Source organism: Trachurus trachurus, assembly GCF_905171665.1.
Source record: "Trachurus trachurus genome assembly, chromosome: 14".
NCBI lineage: Eukaryota > Metazoa > Chordata > Actinopteri > Carangiformes > Carangidae > Trachurus > Trachurus trachurus.
Genome location: NC_139903.1, coordinates 9,072,062 through 9,098,543, shown reverse-complemented (window position 1 = coordinate 9,098,543; position 26,482 = coordinate 9,072,062). Strand labels below are relative to the sequence as shown.

The 26,482-nt window shown below is 42.8% G+C and overlaps 1 protein-coding gene across 1 annotated transcript; it reads left to right on the top strand.

Moving 5' to 3' along the window:
- Positions 1 to 1,052: 1,052 nt before the first annotated feature.
- prdm15 (PR domain containing 15) lies at positions 1,053 to 26,482 on the top strand (the record flags this gene model as incomplete). The annotated part of the gene is made up of 24 exons (XM_083986617.1): positions 1,053 to 1,151; positions 1,818 to 1,857; positions 1,986 to 2,079; positions 3,018 to 3,171; positions 3,271 to 3,423; positions 5,735 to 5,843; positions 6,582 to 6,647; positions 6,819 to 7,052; positions 8,805 to 8,996; positions 10,818 to 10,912; positions 11,008 to 11,095; positions 11,216 to 11,383; positions 12,685 to 12,779; positions 12,872 to 13,003; positions 15,442 to 15,585; positions 16,437 to 16,600; positions 16,820 to 16,899; positions 17,528 to 17,647; positions 19,120 to 19,251; positions 19,410 to 19,493; positions 21,467 to 21,642; positions 22,489 to 22,569; positions 24,404 to 24,625; positions 25,928 to 26,482. The coding sequence occupies 24 exons, from the start codon at positions 1,053 to 1,055 to the stop codon at positions 26,480 to 26,482; spliced, it is 3,477 nt and encodes a 1,158-aa protein (XP_083842743.1).

Here is a 26,482-nt window from a genome sequence, read left to right as displayed (position 1 = left end):
GTTCCACTTCCAGAGGGAAATATATGTTTTTACAACATTTACCTGACACTTTTATTTCAGGGTTGTATTTGCATGGACATAAAAGACACAACCAGCTTGTAAAACTGCAGTAAATCAGTTCAGTCTGAGTCCTTAAACCTTTTAATTTTCCTATGATCAGTAAAACAATCGGCTAAAAAAAAAGGGTTAGTTAGTTTTATTGCTCCATTGTCTAAAGATACAGGCACTTATTTTGAAGGCGTCTCTCAAACTCTTAACACAATGCAAAATAACAATCACATGTTACAGTCATTGCTTTATTATTAAACAAAAATAATGCTTATTTGTTAGGCTACACACGTTTACTTAGTATTTATATAATTTTTGGTTATTTATGTGTTATCTCTTGTAAGCTGTTGGACAACTTGAATTTCCCTCAAGGTGGATGATGAATCCACCTGAAAGTATTTTCTATTCTATTCTAAATATGAACATATTATATTTCTGACACTATGATAATGCATTTGCCCTGTGCATAGATAGACCTTACATAGCTACACTTCAATTGGTGGAGGATTGTCACACTGACATGTCCACATCTGTGTAAAGCCCAATATAGATTAATAGTGTAGTTTTAACAGGTGGGTGTGGATAAATAGGCAAGGCAAGGCATCTTTATTTATATAGCGCATTTCATACCAAGGCAACTCAGTGTGCTTTACATAAAGACAAAACATTAAAAAAAGAAGCATAAAAGACTAAAAACAGAGTTAAAAGCAAGAGCAAATAAAAGAAAATAGATAAAAAGTTCTTAAAAGAGCTCAGGCTCAGCTATAAGCACGTGAAAAGATAAATGTTTTTAACCTGGATTTAAAAGTGCTTACAGTTGGGGCTGATTTCTGTGTAAAATAGTGAAATAATCAAAGTGATTTATTGTGGTAGTTAATGCAAAATCCAAACTGTGAGCCTACTTGTCTTTATCACCCAATTAAACACAATATCTACCCAATTAATGTTCTATGGGGCTGTTTTGCTTGCTGTTTAGGTTTAGACCGAGCACTACATGTCCCACAATGCACCGGGCGCGGCTTGCTTCCGGTCCTGCGCCGTTTCTGGAGCGGATTGGAACCCGGAGTCAGGATCGGATAAATGAAGGGTCTCCTGCAGACAAGGTAACGCGTTTCCCCCGTAAATACACACGGATCTGATGCAAAGCGGAGCCGCGGTTCAGTAGCCGAGGTGCAGCCGGTTCTCCCCGGCCGCTCGCCGCCTCGCTGCGCCGCCCGCACCGCCCCCTGCGCGGCGTTGAACAGCATCGACTCCCGTTTGAGGGTTTGCGTCTCCGGTCCATCCGCCATGCCGACTGTTCTTTGTTACAGTTTGCTGAAGAGGAGCCGCGCAGATCGGAGTTAAAACCCGGCTAGACTTTGGGAGCGATTCAAATCCTGGATCTCCATCCATCCATCCATCCATCCATCCTCCTCCCGCGGTCGGACTGCATATGTTTTACAACAACATGCGTGCTCTCCGACTGTGCAAAAGCCGCTAATGTTGTTGTTGTTATGGTTGTTGTTATTGTAATGCAGCCCCACTGTGTATATAGACAGACAGCAGGAGGACTGATGCATTCAAGTGTCCCAGATGAATTGGACTCGGAAGTTCAGTTGTCTTCATCCAAACACACTCTTAAAATAGTCTTTTTATATAACTGCTGCTCGTTTTAACTAAACTCTGGAGGTTATGATTTATAATAATCAGCCCCGAGTCCTGATCCTCGTCTCCTGTCAGTGATGTGTGATGATGATGATAATAAACCAGATTTTTATCTCTGTTTGCAGGTTACAGTAATGGCTGAGCAGACGCCAGATGAGTTCATCTGTGAGTATGAGTCAAGCTGTCACCCTGCTGTGTGTTGGTGTGTGTGTGTGTGTGTGTGTTGGTGTGAAACCAGAGGTGTGATGTGACAGTTGTGATGTCATGTGTGTGTGTGTGTGTGTCTGTCACAGGGTGCGATGACTGTGGCCAGTACCATGACTCTGAGTGTCCTGAGCTGGGACCTCTGGTGACCGTCCAGGACTCCTTCGTCCTCAGCCGAGCTCGGTGAGTGTCCTGATCCAAACCTCGATCACGTCATAAAACTGTCACGAACAGCCCTGCCCAGGTGCCCTCGAGCAAGGCACTAGACTTGATAGACTTGTTATAGTAGGTTTGAAGTGAGTGAATGGAGTTGAACTGAGTTATTCAAGGGATAGTTCAACGTCTTGGCAAATTCTCCTATCACCATAATCGCTATAGTCATAGCAGTAGGTTTGTTACCTTTATTTGTCGGTGCAAGCTATTTTTTAGAACGGCCTGTCCTTCATCAAACTCATCAAATACACAATCCAACAACTCAAAAATGCTCTTGTGGACAAGTTGTGACCACACACACATTCACCACGCTATGAGATAACCACGTATAATTATGTAAAATTAGGACACATGAAGCAAATACTCGGAACTACTTGCGCTTTTGAAATCACTCCGCCCAGCAGCAGCTGTGTCTGGAATGTAGTTCCGGCTGCATTTCCCTCTAAAACAACTTTGTCTCTGATGTTACATGATTCTCTCATAGCGTGGTGAATATGCAGGTCACAACTTGTCCACCAGGGCGTTTTGGAGTTGTTGGATTGTGTGATTGGATGAGTTTGATGAGGGACAACAGGGGACCTGTACCATTCACCTCCATTGTGTTCACTGAACAGCTCACGTCTCTGCCCCGCCGATCTCAAAACAACATGCACCGATAAATAAAGCTAACGAACCTACTGCTATGACTATAGGGATTATGGCAATAGGTGAATTTGCCAAAATGTTGAACTATCCCTTTAACATTATAGCTATTTGAGTAAGTGAGTGAGTGACAGCTCTCTTTAAATGCAAACTTGCTGTCTTCACACATTTTATTTTTAAATGCAGAAGAAGTGTTTTAGATAATGATTCTTATGTCGTTTTATGACATTTTATTAACGCACACGTGACGTTCCTGTGTGGATCAGCTCGTCTCTACCAAACAGCCTGGAGATCAGAGCGGTGGCCGAAGGAGGGGAGGGGGTGTTTGTGCTGCGGCGGCTGGTCAAGAGGACCCGGTTTGGGCCCTTCGAGGCCAAGAGGGTCTCTCACATGGAGAAGGAGTGCGCGTTTCCTCTGAAGGTGTTTCCTCTTGGTTGATCCTCACACATTCAGCTCCTTCATATGGTCGTATGTTTAGTTATATTATTAACTTATACTAACCTCAATGTCGATGCTCAGATCTTCCAGAAGGACGGCGTGGTGGTGTGTTTCGACTCCAGCAGCGAAGAAGACTGTAACTGGATGATGATGGTACGACCTGCCACCGACCACACGCACCAGAACCTGACGGCTTACCAGCAGGACGACGACGTTTACTTCAACACCTCCCAGGTACCTCTAAGTGTTAACTGCCTTAAAAGGATAGTTCACCCAAAATTGAAATTTCACTCATTATCTACTCCCCCTCATGTCGACTAAGGGCTGGGAGAAGTTTCAGAGTCCTCCGTGGCTTCTCTGAGTTACAGGGGGTCTCGGCGTAGCAGTGCATGTCCATATAATGGTTGTAAATGGATACCAACTGTCTTCGTAACAAAAAGACACACCAAAAAACATCCAAATACCTCCATGCTGCTCGTATGTAATGTCCGTCTTGTATTGAAGCCCCGAAATGCGAAATTGTCCCGAAAAAAATTTAATACGTCTAGAAGAAGGACGGACCCTGGTTCGTCCAAATTTGACGAACCGGGAAGAGAAGCTTCCGCTACAAACAAGCTTGAAATATAGACTTATAGATTAATTTTTTTTGGGGACAATTTCGCATTTCAGGGCTTCAATACAAGACGGACATTACATACGAGCAGCATGGAGGTATTTGGATGTTTTTTGGTGTGTCTTTTTGTTACGAAGACAGTTGGTATCCATTTGCAACCGTTATATGCAGGGTGCGATTTGTGAAAAAAACAGAGGGGGGGATACTTTGCTGGCCACCTGACAACTACCGTTCTTAACCAGACTCTGGTCTCCTAGTGGACCGGGTCTGGCTCCAAGTTTGAGCAAATAAAAATTAAAAAAAACCTGTAGTTGTGTTCATAGAGACGTAACAGGTGTGGCACGACAAGCTGGTGATCAGCTGTGGTCATTGAATAGACTATAGGTCAATTCAATTTGCGCATCTGTGTTTTTTTCCTTTTTATTTTGTTTTATAACATTTATATGCGCATCGAGAGTGAGTGAGTGAGCGAGCGCGAGAGAGAAACAGCGGGTGCACCAGATGATTGCCAACCGACAAAAACTGAAATGAGACGGTTAAAGAGAGGAAAAACACAGAATATACAATATATGTCCAAGAGACTTTGTCCCGAGGAAGGATCGGATGGTGGCCCAGGTTTAGTGATGAGGAAACTGTCACTGCAGCTGCACATCTGTCCGCAGCTGCTCCAAACAGACACGTCACTAACTTTATTTTGAAGGGACAGATTAGATGTTGATTTTGTTAACAGTGACTTTGTTGCACCCAAACATTAAGCATATATAGGCTATAGAAACAGACCCGGCTTGAGACCGGCTTTTATTTGCTCAAACCTGGAGACAGACCCGACCCACTGTGCAACCGGCATCTCGAGACTCGCCTTTTTTTTTTTTTTTTTTTGAGAATTGACAGTAGCCTGGGCTACATATGACGGTCTGGGAGACGCTGTGCGCTACTGTAGGGGGGATGAGAGGCTCGCGGTTCAAATGATGTAGACTTGATCTAAAGTAGGCTCTGTCTGACCAGAGGGGGGGACAACACGTATCCCCACCGGGGATAATAATAAATGACCAGAGGGGGGGACATCGAAAACAGAGGGGGGGGAAATCCCCACCATCCCCCCCGGCAAATCGCACCCTGGTTATATGGACATGCACTGCTACGCCGAGACCCCCTGTAACTCAGAGAAGCCACGGAGGACTCTGAAACTTCTCCCAGCCCTTAGTCGACATGAGGGTGATTAGATAGAGTGAAATTTCAATTTCTGGGTGAACTATCCCTGGAGAATTCCGGTAATTTTTTGACCGCTAAATCATTTTCCCAATGGTCACCCAGTGTTGGGGGGAGCAAAAAACGCGACTAAAATTGATGCAGGCAAACCGGAGTTACACCATATCAAATATCTATGGTACATGAATAAACGGTGGAGCAGTGCAGTGGTAATGTCCAAAATATCTCTGACCGTTTATTTTTGTAAAGAAATCATCACAACAAGGAAAAAGTGTTTGTTTCTGTGGCGGGGAGAGCAGGCGCTCTGCGATCGGATAGTAATGTCTTTCCACGATGTTTCAGAGTTCGGCTATCTGAGGTGAGTGATTAGGCTACATGCAAAAACACAAAGTTTATACAGTTTATACTGTAACTATATGAGTTCAGTGGTGTATCATAAGGATTCCAGTCATGTGCCATAGATATATGATTGTTTGTTGTGGTTGAAAGAATTGCCCCCATAGGTTAGCGTTGTGGCTATCCCTAGCGCCGGGTAGCCATGGTGTAACTCCGGTTTGTCTGCATCAATTTTAGTCGCGTGTTTTGCTTCCCCCAACACTGGGTGACCATCAGGAAAACGATTTAGGGGTCAAAAATGACCGGAATTCTCCTTTAACTTGAGCCCTCCAGTTCTCCTGTGGTGTGTTTTTTTATGTTTGCCTCTGCTGTGTGTGTGTGTCTCAGGATGTTCTCCCGGGCACGGAGCTGAGGGTCTGGTATGGAGCTTTCTACGCCAAGAAGATGGAGAGGCCCATGCTGAAGCCTCCATTTGAACCTCCACCACTTCCATCAGGTACAGTCGCTACATGTCTTTACAGTCCCAGTGCTTTCGGAGATGGCAACATGAATTGTCCCCCCTCAATAAAAATACCCTAAATTATTCAAAATTGAACAAATGTATTTTCAGACTTCACATTTTAGCTTCACATCTCAAAAGAAATTATTGAAATGGTGAAACATAATGTTTGACAAATATATTTCTGACTCCACATCCCATCTCTGGTCTCCTCCACTACGATGCAAATGAATGGATAGTTTCTTACACAGACGCTGATGACATCAGCAGGCTTTAAAAAAAAAACGACCCCCTCAATCTTAGGGTTTCATATTTTGATATTCATCCATATCAATTAATCATGCATAAAGTTCCATACACTGGGAGAAAAGGAAGATGGTGAGAAGAATTGGGGATCTGGGAGGGTCGGAGGGAGGCGAAAGATAAGAACGAGAGAAGACATTACATGTCTGAGACCCTTAAAATTATGATTTACTAACACTTAAGTAAGCAGTGATTCACGCTGTTGGCTGTTTAGGACAAATAAACAAGACAGGTAAGCACAATAAATGATTCCCTGTGCAGGACTTTTTGAATGATATGGCGAGCCTCTACAAAGTTGTGATTTATGGGGGTATGGCATTAGTTGCATATGGGTAAAAAAAATCTAATTGGATCTGCAACCCTGATGGCAACTGTGTTAATGGCACCTTTTTATACTTTTTTTTTTTTTCTCTTTCTCACTCTTCTTCTCAGATGTGATGTCCTCTGATAAAACGGAGATCCCAGAGACACCCTCAGTGTCTGAAGAAAACAACACAGGTGAGACGGATCTGAGAAATATTCGCTCTTTGACCCAAATTCAGACTCGTTCATTTCTATTTATCTAAAGCTTTTATCGTGGTTTTCACAGCGAGAGTGGAAGTATGAGGAAATGCTGTGTCATCATGGTTACTCATTAGGAATCCCTCAACTTCCTTCTGTTGATTACAGGCAACATGCTGAGTCATCTGGACGAGGTGAAGACGGGCGGAGCGCTTCCAGTCGACCCGCTGCTGCCGCACAGCGAGAGCCTGGTCGGCCCAGATGAAGAGGAGGAGGAGGAGGAGGAGGAAGAGGAAGAGGCTGCCCCCCCCGCCCCTCCGCCGCAACCCCCCACCAAGAGAGGGCACGGCCGAGGGAGGAGGACGAAGGGACGCAGACCTGGAGCCACGAGCAAAAACAAAGGTGGGAGCGAAGAGTCAAGAAAGTTTAAAGGGATAGTTCACCCAAAATTGAAATTTCACTCATTATCTACTCACCCTCATGTCGACTAAGGGCTGGGAGAAGTTTCAGAGTTATCCGTGGCTTCTCTGAGTTACAGGGGGTCTCGGCGTAGCAGTGCATGTCCATATAACCAAAAAACATCCAATACAAGACGGTATGTAATGTCCGTCTTGTAATGAAGCCCTGAAATGCGAAATTGTCCCAAAAAAAATTAAATAAGTCTATATTTCAAGCTTGTTTTGTAGCGGAAGCTTCTCTTCCGGGAAGAGGAGCTTCGAGAAGCTTCCGCTACAAAACAAGCTTGAAATATAGACTTATTTAATTTTTTTCGGGACAATTTCGCATTTTGGGGCTTCATTACAAGACGGACATTACATACGAGCAGCATGGAGGTATTTGGATGTTTTTTGGTGTGTCTTTTTGTTACGAAGACAGTTGGTATCCATTTACAACCATTATATGGACATGCACTGCTACGCCGAGACCCCCTGTAACTCAGAGAAGCCACGGAGGACTCTGAAACTTCTCCCAGCCCTTAGTCGACATGAGGGTGAGTAGATAATGAGTGAAATTTCAATTTTGGGTGAACTATCCCTTTAAATGAACATAAACAGCTCATGACGCCAAATATTTTTGACTAATTCATGAAACACGGGGCTGACGTCACGCTGAGAGGAGCGGAACAGCTGTTAATGATCTAATGCGTCCACAATGTACATGGGTTGTGTTGTGTAACACGTCAACGTGCGCCGAGCAAGTTGCAACAGGTCCAGGCACATTTTGCGGCGGCCGCCCCAAGGGCATTCTGGGAAAAAAAAAAAACCTGCTACAAAAGGAGTCGTGACACGGCACATGGAGCAGATTTATGACCATTTACCTGCAAAACTAATGACATTCCCATCAGCCCCAGCTTTATTTTGTGTCCAGGGCTAATTAGGAAATATAGGCATCCTAACACATTAAAGGGATAGTTCAACATTTTGGCAAAATTTGCCCATTGCCATAATCCTTATAGTCATAGCAGTAGGTTCGTTACCTTTAATTGTCGGTGCAAGCTATTTTTAGAACGGCGGAGCAGAGCCGTGAGCTGCTCAGAGCTACGCTACGGAGGCTCATGGGATTTCTTGGTTTCCCTCATCAAACTCATCAAATACACAATCCAACAACTCCAAAACGCTCTGGTGGACAAGTTGTGACCTGCACATTCACCACGCTATGAGATAATAACGTAACGTAACGATACAGAGTTGTTTTCGAGACAAATTCATGCAAAACAGCTGCCTTCAGGGACAGTTTTTCATCAAGCAGTCTCTGCATTTACCTCTAAAACAACTCTGTCTGGTAACGTTCTGTTATTATCTCACAGCGTGGTGAATGTGCAGGTCACAACTTGTCCACCAGAGCGTTTTGGAGTTGTTGGATTGTGTATTTGATGAGTTTGATGAGGGAAACCAACAAATCCCATTAGCCTCTGTAGCATAGCTCTCAGCAGCTCACGGCTCTGCTCCGCCGTTCTAAAAATTGCTTGCGCCGACAATTAAAGGTAACGAACCTACTGCTATGACTATAGGGATTATGGCAATGGGCCAATTTGCCAAAATTGTTGAACTATCCCTTTAAACTAAGCATGAACATGATGGAATTCACACTCACTTTGATCCATATTAAATGCTGCTGCATTTCTCCTTGACGTTGCATTCCTGATGTGTGCAGATGTGAAGCCCCCGGTGGAGACGTCAGAGCGGGCGGCCTCGCAGGCGGCAGCAGCAGCGTCAGCAGCACCAGAGAGCGGCGCCGTCATCAAGAGACACAAAACCAGAGAACACAAGAGAGTGTACCGCTGCTCTCTCTGCAACAAGGTCTTCCAGAACAGCAGCAACCTGAACAGACACATCCGATCTCATGGTACATGGAGGTTTGAAAAGATAACATCGTTGAATTCATTGTGTGGTTATGCACTAGGGCTGGGACGATATGCTTTTCTCCCGATTCGATTCTTTGGATGGCGATTCTATTTAAATTGCGATTCTACAATATTGCCAATTCTTTCGATTTTTAGTCTGCATTTTTAACATTTATCTGCACACAAATACTGTAGGAGCCTATAAATTAACATACTCCATTATAAATGGAACTTAAACCCTTTTCAAAACCTGGACTCTCTGTATGTAAAAAAGGCTAACAAATGCACATTGCACAATATTTAAAAAAATTCAACAAAAAAAATAAAAAAAATTCCCCCCAAAAAATCTGAAAAAAAAATTAGATTTTTGAAAAAAAAAATCTATTTAACTCATTGGCTGCCATTGACGTCTATAGACGTCAATCTAATTACAACCGTTCACTGCCATTGACGTCGATAGACGTCAATTGCGTTTTTCAACGGGAAGGGCTGGAGGACGGTATGGCGGAGCTTGTCCATCAATATCAGGCTTGTAAACTAGTGTAAAGATGTGTAGCGGCCTGTAGGGGGCAGCAGTGCCCTCTTTGGATGAGAGATCAGCATGTATTACGGTATGAGAAGAAGAAGCGAGATGACAAGAGATATGCTAAAGAAACTTATGCACGGAGCCTATGTGTTCCGCACGTCGGCACATTATTGTACCGTGGGTGTCGCGGTAGTTCGGAGAGGAAGAGGGTCGCGATCGTGAGAAAATGACGGAGATCATTGAAAAAGACACCGACGACCGACACCGACGCTGGACACCGGCGATCAAGCCGGGCCGAGCGGCCGGTGAGAGCAGCAGCTGACGGTGTCACCACAGACCAGAGCCCAGCTCAACTGACGGCTCGGTGGACGTGACCCGAGCGATTCCGTCCGGATCAACCAGGAGCAGCAGAGACTCGTCCCCACGCTCCAGAAAGACATGAAGGTAATAATATAATACATCAATGGTAAAAATAATGAAATAAACTAACTTGCTAGCGAGCTAACTTTTACTGCTTAGAGAAGGGCGGATCGCTTTGATCGGAAAGGTTAAAAAAAAAAAAAAAAACTCCACATCACACTTGACTACATCTAAGAGATGTATTTTTATGGTAATTCTATATATTTCTATAATTTACAGGTGGTGGATCGAGCAGTGGTCGACCATGGGGCAGAGGTCATGTGACAGCTACAAACGTACAAAAAAGTTCATGCATTTTTACTGATATTTGTAAATAAATTATTATTTTGCCATCAAAAGTCCTTTCTCAGTGTTGTTTTTGTTGTTTTATAGAAGGAAAACACTGTTCAGATGTGTGAGGTGTCACTAAAGCAAAAAATATCAACGTCAAAGTCACTGATCTGCTTGACATGTTTCTTTCCACAAAAAGCTCGTTTTCTCAGTGTTTTGGTCAAAAACTGCTGTTTTTGGCGAAACCAGCCTACGTTCTACTGCTGTTTACAAAAGAACGGAAAAAGGTAGAAACAAACTTTTTTTTTCCTATTGAACAAAGAGAGTCTACTTTTCTCTTGGTAGTTTCGGTGTTTATATAGTCATAGAACACAATATTCTGTGGGTCTTATAAGATCGTTCAAAATGCTCTAAAATGGCTGGCAGTATGGGGCTCTCTGATCTGAAAATGGCTGGCAGCCAATGAGTTAAAAACCGTCAAAAAAGATATCGCGATATTTATGTGAATCGATTTTTTCTCCCACCTCTAGTATGCACAAATCACACAAAATCATTGTTCATTGTACAATATATTAAATCGTCGACTCGTCCATGTATGTTCTCCCAGGGGATAAGCTGTTCAAGTGTGATGAATGTGACAAGTTGTTCAGCCGCAAAGAGAGTCTGAAGCAGCACATCTCGTACAAGCACAGCAAGAACCTGGTGAGTTAACTCTACAGTCAGCCTGTCACCTCAGGTTTGCACTCCGGTGACGCCGCCGGTTTAACATCATCGTCCTCTCATGTGTTCACCAACAGCCCGACCAGGAGTACAGATACAAATGCAACACGTGTGAGAAATCCTTCCGCCTGGAAAATGCCTTAAAGTTCCACAACTGCCGCACAGGTAAAAGTAAAGTGAAGCCGTTTTGTTTTTGTCGTTTCATCATTTCATTCAAACGTCTCCGATCACGTGTGTGTGTGTGTGTGTGTGTGTGTTCACTTTTTCTTCTCATCTCTTTTTTAGACGACAAGACGTTCCAGTGTGACATCTGCTCGCGCTTCTTCTCCACCAACAGCAACCTCTCTAAGCACAAGAAGAAGCACGGCGAGAAGCTCTACTCCTGCGAAATCTGCAACAAGATGTTCTATCGCAAAGACGTGATGCAGGAGCACCACAGGAGGCACGGCGTGGGTGAGTCGCACACAACTGCTGCAGCTTGATTTGTTATCAAGGAGGGAAATTGAGGAGGATCAGTGTATGTGTAAAATAGTGAGTTTACTTCATGTTTCAGTGCTTCATTCATTGTGTTTGATTACATGGGATGTCACTGCAAGCGCAGAAGGTTGAGACGATGTGGGTGGTGGGTAATTATTCAGTTAGATCACTGGTTGATGTGTGTAGGGGCATGTAAAAAAATGCATATTTTACCTCCAACTGTCATGGTAGGGAAAAACTGTTGTTTTTTTTAAACTTGAAACCTATTTTATTGGCTTTCTTGAACCCCAAAATGTACATTTTGACACCAAATTTGTTATTATAGCTATAACAAAAGCAAAGATATGGGCTCTAGTGTATTATTGGCGCATTGGCGGCCATTTAAAAAAAAAAAACATGTTTAATTCCGATACAAAATGTGATCTCACTTGTGTTTTAGGATAAATGTATTTGTATGACCCTAAGGTACTTCCATACCAAAGGGGACCTTTGCATCATGACTTGAAGTCAAATGCCTATTTTTTGGTCTTAACCTCCCCACTAATGGGTGTATTTGTGTGTGTGTGTGTGTGTGTGGAGCATCCTGGGGTCATGAACATGTGATTTTAGAGAGTCAAAGACAGTGAGCAGCTGTGTGTGATGACACAATGATGAGATGAAAAACTTCAGATGTGTCCTGCTGCCTTCAGGTGCTGCAGGGATTTAGAGAACTGAAGATTTTCATGCACAAATTGAATGCAGCTGTGGATAACGTCATGTTTTTTAATTTTATAAATTAATGCAGACTGTATTAATTACCAGTGAACACATCTACAGGTTTATGTGGTGTTTAATTCAGATTTTATGAATGATTGCTGCACATTTTGTTGCTTTCTTTATAAAATCTCCAGATCTCCAGTGGAGTGATGTGGTTCTGCTCTCTCCTCGGTGCTGCACACACACAGTTAGACACAGAGGCAAAGCAAATTTCATGGCCGGAAAAGTGTCCGAAACCGTTAATGCTCTGGAATCTGTGCCGCCACTAAAATAGATTCACCACTTCTTTATTTTTCCATGTTTTTTGGGTGTGACAAATCCAAAGAATTTTATTGCAGAGTGAATTTAGATTTGTTTTATCACGAACAGATGTGTGGATGAAGAAAGATCAGAATTTTAATTAATATAAAAACAAAGGATGTGTTTAAAAACTAAGTCTAAGCCTAACCAGTCTACAGCTTTTAGTTGCATTTCACCATATTTCTTATCTTGAGCTAAAAACCCATAATGCATCTGTACAGGACCAAAGCACATGAAGCGAGAGGAGCTGGAGGCCAACGGAGAAGAAGGGACCAAGTACAGGAAGGAGCCGTCGCCCTGTCCCATCTGTGGCAAGGTGAGGGAAGGTCGAAGGCAGAAAGTCAAGGTCCAGGTGTCCACAAGAGCTCGAGTGACGTGTGTGTGTGTTGTGTGTGTGTGTGTTCACAGGTGTTCTCCTGCAGGAGTAACATGAACAAGCACCTGTTGACTCACGGTGATAAGAAGTACACCTGTGAGATCTGCGGCCGCAAGTTCTTCCGCGTGGACGTCCTGCGGGATCACATCCACGTTCACTTCAAGGTGAGGCGGTGAGGGGGAAAAGACTTTTCCACTCGTACCTACAGTACCAACTCCTGCAAAACAGCCGACTCAGTCAAAACTACTGTTACTGCACTGTTCAGCATCTTATTATTGATGCATTTCCATTTTAAAAGATGTCTGATGCCCTTCCTGTCTCGTTAGCTGCTCCACAGCATCAGCACCTTTTCTTTTTTTTACAGTGCTTTGGCCACATTAACCCCACGAGTCGGCAGCTCTTTTCTATTCTGTCTGTACACAGGGACGCAGAGAATCAGTTTTTTACAGAATCCAGGATTTTGCAGGAGGAAAAAAATGCAGACAAGTTTAAATTCTGCAGAAAAAATGGCCTGAGGATGCACAGACAGCAGACTCAAGAGTTTTGCGTTGTCCCCAGCTTCCCTGGATATTAAGTTGTTTTTTTTCTGGTCAATTTAAAAATGAAAAAATATGCTCTTTTCTCTGTGCCCTTACTTTGTTCTGACCAGTTATATTAACTCCACAGCAGCTGCATGACCCAATTTACCGTGGGACAGCACAGTGTAGTCACATCACAGTCAGACATTCATAATATCGCGCACCGTTGCCCAAATCTACGGCATGTTAATCATTTTCTCAGTGCATCCCAAATATGTGTTTTTCCATTTTAAGCATTAAAAAAGTGAAGTGAAGTAAAATGTAAAAGGAAAAAATGAATGAAACAAAGTTGAGACCATGTTTGTGTCTGTTCTGTCACCATCTGCCATCTGCCATCACAGGCTGAAGGTGTGATGTTATTAGCGGTATTCCCAGTGCTTAATTTGTAAATCATAAGGTGCCGGAACGCAAAGTACACATGACAGCTCGGGGATGACGAGACGGGCAGAGGTCCCGGAACTTATGCGGCGCACGTCGGGGGGGGGGGGCTGCGGACATGCCATGCTGTGGGGCACAAGCCTCAATTTCAAATAATAGGCTATCCATGTTATGACGTTTACTTGAATTATTTTATGCACAGGCAAATGCCCACATCACCACAGGCGGTGCTTTACAGTCAGGAATTTTCTCAACAGGTCTAACTTGTAAAAAAAAAAAGAAAAAAAAAGAGCTTGTAAAAAATCACACAAATCTTTTCCTATTATTCAAAGACTGGCACGGCGACCTATTAATAGGTAGACAGTAGCCTATGCTCAGCTCAGTTGTGCAGCAAAACCTCAATTTTCCATAAGAAGCCAGGGGTAATAAGTCTGCTTCACCTTGAACTGAGCTGCTGTCCAAACAGTTATCATCTCATCTCTGACCTGTCGCTGGACGTCCCACACTACTCTCCCCTCACTGCCTCTCCTCTTCTTCTGAATCTCCCTGCTGTCAGCGGGCTGATGCCAGGGTCCCCGCCTGTTGCTCCGGCCAGTGTTGCCCACAGTTTCAAATAAATTACGTCCGCCACGAATACATTTTTCGGCAATATCGTTCCGTTCATTCATCTCCGCATAAGGCTCTTTCGCCGTTATTGGCACGCACACACACACACACGCACACACGCGCACACACGCAAGTACACGCACACACACAAAAACAGACAGAGAGGGGGGAGAGAGGAAAGGACGAGTGCAGCAGTGCACAGCGCGGTAAAAGCGAAACTATATACGGCCCAGTCAGTGCGTCAACTTCAACAGATCTCCGAATCTTTCAAATGACTTTAAATCTTAAAGGTGTACAGAAAAGAAAATTGAATTTGAGCCCACTTTGGGTGATAAAATTAATGTGATAACTCATCTTTCAGACGTTGTAGGCCAAACTTTGTGCAAAATTCTATTTTTGAGTAAATCCGGGATGAAAGTGTGTATTTTTTTTTCCGCATTGGATAATGCAGGCGCACGGATTATACGTCAGCCTGTACACGATTCACCAGCCACTGATATTGGATCCGTAATCCGTCATTCAACGTCTGAGACACGCACACACACACGGAGCTCGGTCTCGCCCCAAGCTTTGAATATCCCGCCCGCTCGATAACGACCAATCAAATTCGTTTTCCTCACTCGGGTAAACTCGTGTTGCAGCTCGTGACAACTCGGCGCGACAAACAGGACAAACGGCCATTTCTGTACACCTTTAATAAACAACACGGATTTATGGGGATTTGTTCTGTAAATTAATATATACATATTATATATATATTTTTTAACATTTTTAAAACTTTTTTTTTTTACGGGAGGTACCGGATCTGCCCAAATAAGTACCGGAACACAGGGAGGCCAAAATTAAGAGGTGCCGGATCTTGTTCCGGCAGGATCCGGCTCAAATTAACCCCTGGGTATTCCTAATACACAGACAGGTGTAATCTGTTTGTTTCCATTCTGCACTAAAATGCCCATAATGCACCACACTGGATCAGACATGTTTGATTTAAACTGGGCGTGTGGATCTGGAGCTGTCACTGACTGCAGTCGTTTCATCAGGACATAGCCTTAATGGATGAGCAGGAGAGAGAAGGCTTCATCAAGAAGATCGGCATCTCGGCGGGAAACAGCGACGAGACGGACGACGACGACGAAGAGGAGGACGATCCCGAACACCACAAGTACAACTGCAAGAAATGTCAGGTAAGCATAGAAAATGTTCACAAACATGTTTAGGGAGTCAAATCTGATCCCACCGACGTATAAAGGTCCTGTGATACTGTATATATGAAAGCAGATGGAGATATAACCTGCATTAAAGGGATAGTTCACCCAAAATTGAAATTTCAGGGGGTCTCGGCGTAGCAGTGCATGTCCATATAACGGTTGCAAATGGATACCAACTGTCTTCGTAACAAAAGGACACACCAAAAAACATCCAAATACCTCCATGCTGCTCGTATGTAATGTCCGTCTTGTATTGAAGCCCCGAAATACGAAATTGTCCCGAAAAAAATTAAATAAGTCTATTTTTCAAGCTTGTTTGTAGCGGAAGCTCCTCTTCCCGGTTCGTCAAATTTGGACAAACCAGGGTCTGTCCTCTTCCCAGTTCGTCCAAATTTGACGAACCGGGAAGAGGAGTTTCGAGAAGCTTCCACTACAAAACAAGCTTGAAATATAGACTTATTTAATTTTTTTCGGGACAATTTCGCATTTCGGGGCTTCAATACAAGACGGACATTACATACAAGCAGCATGGAGGTATTTGGATGTTTTTTGGTGTGTCTTTTTGTTACGAAGACAGTTGGTATCCATTTGCAACTGTTATATGGACATGCACTGCTACGCCGAGACCCCCTGTAACTCAGAGAAGCCACGGAGGACTCTGAAACTTCTCACAGCCCTTAGTCCACATGAGGGGGAGGAGATAATGAGTGAAATTTCAATTTTGGGTGAACTATCCCTTCAACGTGATTAGTTTGTTTGCAACAACCTCACACATACTGTCCTGTACTGTATACATGAGCTCCTACCCTCCTCCTGTGTGTGTCCAGCTGTCGTTTGCTAAGGGGAAAGACTACCTGAAGCACATCATGGAGCAGCACAAAGAGAGAGGCTACGGCTGCGGGATCTGCAACCGGCGCTTTGCCCTGAAGGCCACGTACAACGCTCACCTGGTCATCCACAGAGAGCAGCTGCCCGACCCCGCAGTGCAGAAGTAAGACTGCAGGGGGGAGCACAGACACGAGACTCAGCTCACACTGATGGATTTGTGTCTTTTTTTGTGTTTTGTGTGTTGGGAGAAAAAGATGAGAGTTAATTTCAACAGAGTTTCAGCTCATTTGATACTGAGAAGGTTTTTGACAAAGTGAAACTGAAATATGAAGTTACATTTATTTATTATAAACGTTTTGAATCTGCTCATCTCTTCCTACAGGTACATTCACCCTTGTGAAATCTGCGGTCGGATCTTCAACAGTATAGGTAACCTGGAAAGACACAAGATCATCCACACAGGTGAGATCTCCAACCATCCTTGCCCCTACAAAGGCAAAGTGCAGTATCTGTAAAAAATTGCAAAAAACTGAGAAAAACAGCTTTTTGTGTTTTTCATTGTCAGGTTTAAGCATCAAATTATGAATAACTAACAAGTCTATAATTGATAAAGGTGGACTGAATTAAATTATATTTTGTAGTTTGACTTTCTGACCAATTTTGACTGTTTTATGACATATTTTGTGACCAATTTTGACAGTTTTATGGCAGATACTGCACTTTTGCCCTGGTTTTGGTGCAGATACTGCACTTTGGCTTGGTATTAGCTACAGATACTGCACTTTGCCTTGGTTTTGATGCAGATACTACACTTTGGCTTGGTTTCAGAGTGCTTTTTTGGATGGACAGCAAAATAAGAAGCCCAATAACTAATAAAAAAAAAACCTAATAAACTAATTTTAGCAGTACCAATATCAAATTCTACCAGATTGAAGAAAATATGCCACACTTTTGATTGGTCAAAAAAAAAAGAAAAGAAAAAATGCAGATACTGCACTTTGCCTTTGTAGGTCAGATTTGATCTTGAATTGTATTATAAAATCAGAACTGATGCAAATATGTTATTTCTTTTTTCTTTTTTTTCACTCAGGGGTGAAGAGCCACAGCTGTGACAAGTGCAACAAATCATTCGCGAGGAAGGACATGCTGAAGGAGCACCTCAGGGTTCACGACGACATCAGAGACTTCCTGTGTGCCGAGTGCGGGAAAGGTCAGCGCGCCTCACACCCCGCTGCATCACACACTACATGAGTGTTTTATCAAAGAATATAGAAAAACATATAGTCCACAAATTTTAAGCCAAAATGGGGGTCAACCGTGAACAAATTGCAACAGAAGCAAACTCAACTGATTTTGTATCCTCAATGTGTCCTGAGTGAAGGGGGAAAAAAAGCCCAGAAGAATCCCATTAGGGACACTTACACTATATTACCAAAAGTATTCGCTCACCCATTCAAATGATCAGAATCAGGTGTCCTAATCACTTGGCCTGGCCCCAGGTGTATAAATTCCCTTAGTTCCAGTGAAAGGAACTTTGAATGCTTCAGGTTACCAAAACATTTTGGACGATTCCATGCTCCCAACCTTGTGGGAACAGTTTGGAGCGGGCCCCTTCCTCTTCCAACATGACTGTGCACCAGTGCACAAAGCAAGGTCCATAAAGACGTGGATGACAGAGTCTGGTGTGGATGAACTTGACTGGCCTGCACAGAGTCCTGACCTGAACCCGATAGAACACCTTTGGGATGAATTAGAGCGGAGACTGAGAGCCAGGCCTTCTCGACCAACATCAGTGTGTGACCTCACCAATGCGCTTTTGGAAGAATGGTCAAAAATTCCTATAAACACTCTCCTCAACCTTGTGGACAGTCTTCCCAGAAGAGTTGAAGCTGTAATAGCTGCAAAATGTGGACCGACATCATATTGAATTCTATGAGTTAGGAATGGGATGGCACTTCAGTTCATAGAATGAGTAAAGGCAGGTGAGCGAATACTTTTGGTAATATAGTGTATCTTCTGATGGTTGTTTTGATTGAACAGTATATATTCTTGGCATTTTCACCTTTAATGATAGATAGAGAGGTATTTGTGAGAGGGGGATGGAGAGATGGAAGGACTTACAGCAAAGGATGTGGACTGGATTTGAACGTCGCTGCGGGAAGCACTGATTTTACATGGTAGCCTAAGCGCCCTAGCTTATTAAGATACTGTGTTCCTAACTATAATATGTCAACAAGATTGAACAAGACATTTTCACCTGCTGTACCCAATGTTTAGATCTGGTGTTGTATGTATGAAAATTAGCCATACATAATTAAATTATGCCCTATTTGCTCATACTGACAAAGATTTTCAAAAAACGTGTAATACATTTTTTGTTTGTCTTAATGTAAATAATCAACTGGGTAATTTTCATGGAGATATCTAAAGGTTAAAAATTTTACCCTATTCATGTGAGAAAAATAATTAATAGCCGTATGAATGGGCTATATTTTGGTCTTTTTCGAAACTTTCCCCTAATGGGATTCTTCGGGGCTTTTTTTCCCTCACTCAGGACATGTTAAAGTCAGGATACCAAAATCAGTTGAGTTTGCTTCTATTGCAATTTGTTCAACCTTTTTTCATAAAATGACTGGACTAATAGCATAGCAGCTGATGTTGAGGAAATGTTTGGCTGTGCAGGCATGAAGACCAAACACGCTCTGAGGCACCACATGAAGCTGCACAAGGGCATCAAGGAGTACGAGTGCAAGGCTTGCAACCGCAAGTTTGCCCAAAAAGTCAACATGCTGAAACACTACAAGAGACACACGGGTGAGTCAGAAAGTGTTTGTTGCAGATGCGTGACAGCAGGTGTGGTTCAATGTCTGTTTTTCTCGTGAGAAGACGATGTGATTATTGGTTTTTGTTTACATCTGCAAACTTCTCATCGAGTACACGGTGTCTCTGTTTGTTTACTCCGGTGCCTGCAGGTGTGAAGGACTTCATGTGCGAGCTGTGTGGAAAGACGTTCAGCGAGAGGACGACTCTAGAGACGCACAAGCTCATCCACACAGGCGAGTGGTTCACTCAACTCTTAACTGTTGTGGGACCTGGTGATTTGGCTTTTTTTTTCCACCCGGTGTGTTCAAGAGCCAGAAAAGTAAAGTATGATGTGAATCTGCACAAAAAAACATTAAACCTCCACTAATAAATCAAAGGGTTAGATTCATCACAGTGTTGTGTCTTGGGACTAGAGACAGAGACTAGGGAGTAAGCAAATTAAAGATTTTGTTATAATGAAACTTAGAATAAAACTTTCAGATTGAAACCCCTCTCATATCTGTACTGTAAATATGAAGCTGCATCTTATCTTATTGTAGTTTAGCACAAAGATTTTCTGTCCAATGGTAAAGAAAGTAATTTAACAGCACTTCTTTCAACGTTCACTAATAAACAGTAGTTTTTGTTAGAATGGCACAAAAACGTAGATTTTCAGTCTTCTTGGGTGGAAAGAGATACAGGGAGGGCTGTCACACGACATGGAAAACCTGGAAAATGGTTGACTAATTTTTCCAGTCATGGAAAACACATGGAAAATGAGAAGAAGAAGGAAAAAAAGTCAAATGCTGTGGAAAAGCTTGAGTTGCCCTATGAGATTAATTATCACATTGCGACATCAGTAACACTTTATAATAAGTACACACTATTAAGCATTAAATACTGAATTCATCATTTATAACACATGAATACTCATTAGTATGTAGTTTATAAACACAGTTAAAATGTTTTACTCATCATTGATAAGCACTAACTGTATTTATTTATAAACTACATAGTAATGAGTATTCATGTGTTATAAATGAAGAATTCAGTATTTGTTCATGCTGTGTACTTATTATAAAGTGTTACTGTGACATCAGCTACCAAAGCTCTATTTGACTTTTTGAGTTGATAGTGTTACCAGTATTGGACTGCGAGCATGAGGGTTTTCTCTCCCGCAGTTGCAGTTTCCTCTGCTGAGTGACAGAGAGGAGCGGCAGAGAGCAGTAGTGTTTTTTTGGTTTAAAAACAAAAACGTGGTTCTATAATTTCTTCTAAACATCAGACTTCTGGGGGTGAGAGAGGAATAAACCTGGAAACAATCATGTGTAAAATAAGGTACAACCATCAAAAAGAACACTTCTCCAAAGCATGAATGGGACGAGGGATGTATTATTTTATGGTGTAATAACATGTCTTTCATACTGTATATTTTGTATATTTTCTTTCTGCCTTTTTTCTTCAGAATTGGGCTTCATTAAAGGTACATTGTGTAAGAATTACTCCCATCTAGCGGTGCGGTTGTAGATCGCAAGCAACTCTGTCGTATTTTTCATGCTGCATTCACATGAAATCGGTTAGATGGCAGACGGACGACAGCCACTGCACGTAACGGCTTAAACAAGCCTTTATGTAAACAAATGGTCCGTCAACATGAGGCAAAACAATACACGTGAAGATGTCGTATTGTTTACCTGACCCACGTTTTACCGGCTTTCTCTGGACTTCTGTGACTAAAATGACATCTGGTTTGTTACCGACGGCCGTCTGCCCGACTGCAGGTGAATGCAGCATCAGTGTAACGCTCCATTCCTCCTCACTGCGTTACCACGGTGACTTTTCACAGACGCCACCTCCACCTGAGCCGACAGCTCCGGTGTCTCCGCTGAGTTTCCGTGGTTTCCTACCGTCACGCTGCCACTGAACGTAAAAACATGGAGACACCACATGGCAGCAGCACCGAGCTTACCCGCTCCATGTAGATATGAATGATATGAACGGCTAATTCAGAGCTGAAAGGAACACTTCAGTTTGTTGATGGGGGGATTACTGGTTAATGGAAAACAGACTTTTGAACAAAATAATCGATTTTCGTGAATAGATAACAGGAGAACTTACACAATGTCCCTTTAAAGCGTCTGTATCACAGGGATGGGAATGTGAAGCATCTTCAGTGACTCTGCTCTGCTGGACTGACCTCGTCTCTTGTCTTTCTCTCCTCTTGCAGTGGGGAAGACGTGGACCTGTGGGACCTGCGATAAGAAGTACCTGACGGAGTACATGCTGCAGAAGCACGTCCACCTGACCCACGAGAAGGTGGAGGCCCAGTCCTGTCACCTCTGTGGGACCAAGGTGTCCACCCGGGCGTCCATGAACAGACACCTGCGGCGCAAACACCCTGAGGTAAGACCATGTCTGTCACCAGAGAAGAAGACGGTAACACTTTACTTGACGCCTATCTCTATAACACATTATAACAATACTTATAATGAATTATAATGCAGTTATAGCACTGTATAACTATAGTTATAAACACTCATAAATGATCATAATGCTTTATAACAATAATCATAACACACTATAAAGCATTTTATCTTGACTTATAAGGTCAGGTATTATAATACGTTATAATTGTTAGTAACTGGCTGACAATGACCACATCGATAATGCATTATTAATATAGTTATAATGTGTTATAATTGGCTTATAAACGTGTATAACTATCATTATAAACACTCGTAAATTATCATAAGGCTTTATAACAATAAGCATAACACATTAGAGAGCATTTTATAATGGCCTATAAGGTCAAGTATTATAATAGAGTTATAATGCTCTATAATGTGTTATGCTTATTGTTATAAAGTCTTATGTGATTTATGAGTGTTTATAATGATAGTTATACACGTTTATAAGCCAATTATAACACATTATAACTATAATTATAATGCATTATCGATGCGGGCATCGCCAGCCAGTTACTAACAATTATAACCTATTATAATACCTGACCTTATAAGTCAAGATAAAATGCTTTATAGTGTGTTATGATTATTGTTATAAAGAATTATGATCATTTATGAGTGTTTATAACTATAGTTATACAGTGTTATAGCATTATAACTCATTATAAGTATGGTTATAATGTGTTATAGAGATAGGTGTCAAGTAAAGTGTTACCAAGAAGACCAGTGACTGATGTCAGATCCTTGTTGTCCAAGTTGACCAGTCCTTCCTCTATGTCTCCAGGTCGTCTCCGTGAGAATCGACGAGTTCGACGATCTTCAGGAACCTTCAACAATCAGTGATTCGTCCATCAGCATTGTGCAGGTTGGATATAGATAGATAGATAGATAGATAGATAGATAGATAGATAGATAGATAGATAGATAGATAGATAGAACTTTATTCATCCAGAAGGAACTTCTTCTGCCAGGATGCTCCAAAGGGAAATGTGCAAGGAAAATAAATAGAGGAAATATATGATAAAATATATCCTACAATGTCTAAAACAATAAAATATACACTACAAGGAGCAGGAGCAACCTGGACATAGGTAAAATACTGTGCTACATAATTTGAGTGCAATGCATAATTTAAAAATGATATAATACTAGTGCAAAAAGGCCTTTCAATGTCTGTTTCATCTAAACTAAATATAAAATGGAGTTCCTGTATGAAGGTGTACTTGGGTCACTTCACGAAGACTGAACCCAAAGAAACGACTGGAGCACTCGATACATGCAGATATTTAATAACAATACAGGTGCACAACACCTAACGTTTCGACGCTGTGCGTCTTCATCAGAGGTAAGCAGAACATAGGGTGACACAGTAGCTTATATAGTCCCTCCCTGGAGTTCATTCATTTCATTGGCTTATGCCGTAGGCCAATGATGTTCTTACACTCACCAGATGGGCGATACTAGATCAAAGGGCAACTTAGGCCCACCCACCACGAATAGGCTAAACAAACAATATACAAAATAGCCTATAGTACAAACAATTAATTAAAGCGAAAAAAAAAGAGAGAAAGAAAAACATATACAGATGGGAGAAATAGTTAGTCATCATCACAATCAGTAATATAATACTAAAGGAAACATGATAAATTGAGTTCCTCGTTAAGTCCATGCGGTTCAACTGTGTTGAGTGTGTAAATCCAGTGGGCTTCTCTTCTGAGGAGTTTCTTGATAATATCCCCTCCTCTCTGTGAGGGAGATATTTTTTCGATGGCGTAGAATCGAAGGGATCATGGCTCCTGTGCTTCCCTTCGATTCTGCGCCATCGAAAAAATATCTCCCTCACAGAGAGGAGGGGATATTATCAAGAAACTCCTCAGAAGAGAAGCCCACTGGATTTACACACTCAACACAGTTGAACCGCATGGACTTAACGAGGAACTCAATTTATCATGTTTCCTTTAGTATTATATTACTGATTGTGATGATGACTAACTATTTCTCCCATCTGTATATGTTTTTCTTTCTCTCTTTTTTTTTCGCTTTAATTAATTGTTTGTACTATAGGCTATTTTGTATATTGTTTGTTTAGCCTATTCGTGGTGGGTGGGCCTAAGTTGCCCTTTGATCTAGTATCGCCCATCTGGTGAGTGTAAGAACATCATTGGCCTACGGCATAAGCCAATGAAATGAAGGAACTCCAGGGAGGGACTATATAAGCTACTGTGTCACCCTATGTTCTGCTTACCTCTGATGAAGACGCACAGCGTCGAAACGTTAGGTGTTGTGCACCTGTATTGTTATTAAATATCTGCATGTATCGAGTGCTCCAGTCGTTTCTTTGGGTTCAGTCTTCGTGAAGTGACCCAAGTACACCTTCCTACCTGCTGGTCCTGTCTGAGAGCACCGATCTACCCGGCTGAAGCGCAAGAGCACCCTTCCTTTTGGAGTTCCTGTATATTCATATCAGGCAAACTTGTACTGTTGTGTATGTACTGTACTGCATTATGTCAGTAGCACATGGTAGCACTTTTTGTTCCTATGTCCTGTCATGTGTTTGTGTTTAGAAAAAAAAAAATTAATGAATATGAGTGAAAAAACAAAACCATTTTTCATTCAAAAAATGAAAGAAAGAACAAAATGAATGAAATCATCCTAATTGTTTGATGCCGTCGTCCTGAAATGTTTGATTCCCTCCTCAGTCCACACTGACCCTGGAGAAAGACGGCACATCTCAAGAGAGGCCGAGCCGGCCGTACAGACATCCCAAGAAGAAGCAGAGGGTCCAGGCCGAGCCGGAGCTCTCCGAGTCCGACGACTACGTGGATTTCGCTGAGCCCCGGCACGAACACATGACAGAGTACCAAGCCGTCATCGTCGGTGATGAGACTGAGACGAGCTCCGCTGTGCAGAGCATCCAACAGGTACATGTGAAGATTTGCTGCTTTATTCACACAATAACACGTCCAATCTTTTTTTTTTCTCAAAGAGCAGAAAAGGCGAGAGATGAGAATTCATACAAAACAGGTTGCCACAGTAAAAATGAAAAAAAATCCTCACTGAGAAGCCAAATTCTGACTGTTAAAAACAGTAATACATTTTTGTCGCTTTAAATCTCATTTTTCTTTTTGTTGTTGTTGTTGTCACAAACTGACAAGATGGTGACAAGCCACATATTACACAGCAATTAGGACTTCATGAGGGATGTCACATGTTCAAGTGAAAATAGACAAATGCTAATAGTAATTGTATGTAATGAAGCACATTTACTAGAAGCTGAACAAAGCATATGTAAATGAATGTTACATCCCATGTTTAGTCATAATTCACAGTAATGTGAAGTTGTAATATTTGCAGTTAATTATTTTCAAGAGTAAATTGTCAGTCATCACAGTATCCAGTTTTTACAATGTCACTATAAATGTAAACACAGTTTAAAGGCCCTGTAACATTAATATTTAAAGGGATAGTTCAACATTTTGGCAAATTGGCCCATAATCCCTATAGTTTTAGGAGTAGGTTCGTTACCTTTAATTGTCGGTGCAAGCTATTTTTAGAACGGCGGAGCAGAACTGTGAGCTGCTCAGAGCTACGCTACGGAGGCTAATGGAATTTCTTGGTTTCCCTCATCAAACTCATCAAATACACAATCCAACAACTCCAAAACGCTCTGGTGGACAAGTTGTGACCTGCACATTCACCACGCTATGAGATAATAACAGAACGTTACGAGACAGAGTTGTTTTAGAGGTAAATGCAGAGACTGTTGATGAAAAACTGTCCCTGAAGGCAACGTGCATCAGCGGTTTTGCATGAATTTACCTCTAAAACAACTCTGTCTGGTAACGTTCTGTTATTATCTCATAGCGTGGTGAATGTGCAGGTCACAACTTGTCCACCAGAGCGTTGTGGAGTTGTTGGATTGTGTATTTGATGAGTTTGATGAGGGAAACCAAGAAATCCCATGAGCCTCCGTAGCGTAGCTCTGAGCAGCTCGCGGCTCTGCTCCGCCGTTCTAAAAATAGCTTGCACCGACAATTAAAGGTAACGAACCTACTGCTATGACTATAGGGATTATGGCAATGGGCCAATTTGCCAAAATGTTGAACTATACTAACTAGATTTAGGGACTTACAGTAGCAACATAACTTGAAGATGAAGATAACATGAACCGCAGATGAGTTGCTCTTGTCATTGTTTCTCTAACGGACCTGTTGCGGTTTCAGGTGGTGGTCCTCGCCGACCCCAACGCTCCGTCAGCCTCGTCCCCCAACAGCTCGGTGGGTCTGACCAACATCACCGTCACGCCCATCACCAGCCACGCCCCCGCCCAGTTCACCAGCCTGCAGCCCGTCGCCGTGGGCCACCTGACCGCCAGCGACCGGCCCCTCACGCTGGACAACTCCATCCTCACGGTCACCTTCGACACGGTCAGCGGCTCCGCCATGCTCCACAACCGTCCCGCCGAACTCGTCCCGGAGACCGTCGGCCCCGGCGGCGGAGGAGGAGCCGCGTCCCAGTCGGTCGCCCACTTCATCAACCTCACCACGCTGGTCAACCCCATGGGCCACCAGCTGGAGGCGCCCACGCTGGCCTGGAGGCCCGTACAGGCGGCCGAGGGCGGCCAGGTCGCCGCCGTGGTGGAAGGAGCTCAGGGTGAGAGTCAGGAGAACCAGAACCAGAACCAGAACCAGGGCTCAGACCCAGGCCGGTCGGGTCAGAACCAGCCGCCCGGCCCGCAGCAGCAGAGCAGCTCCGCACAGCAGATGTTCAGCTACTGA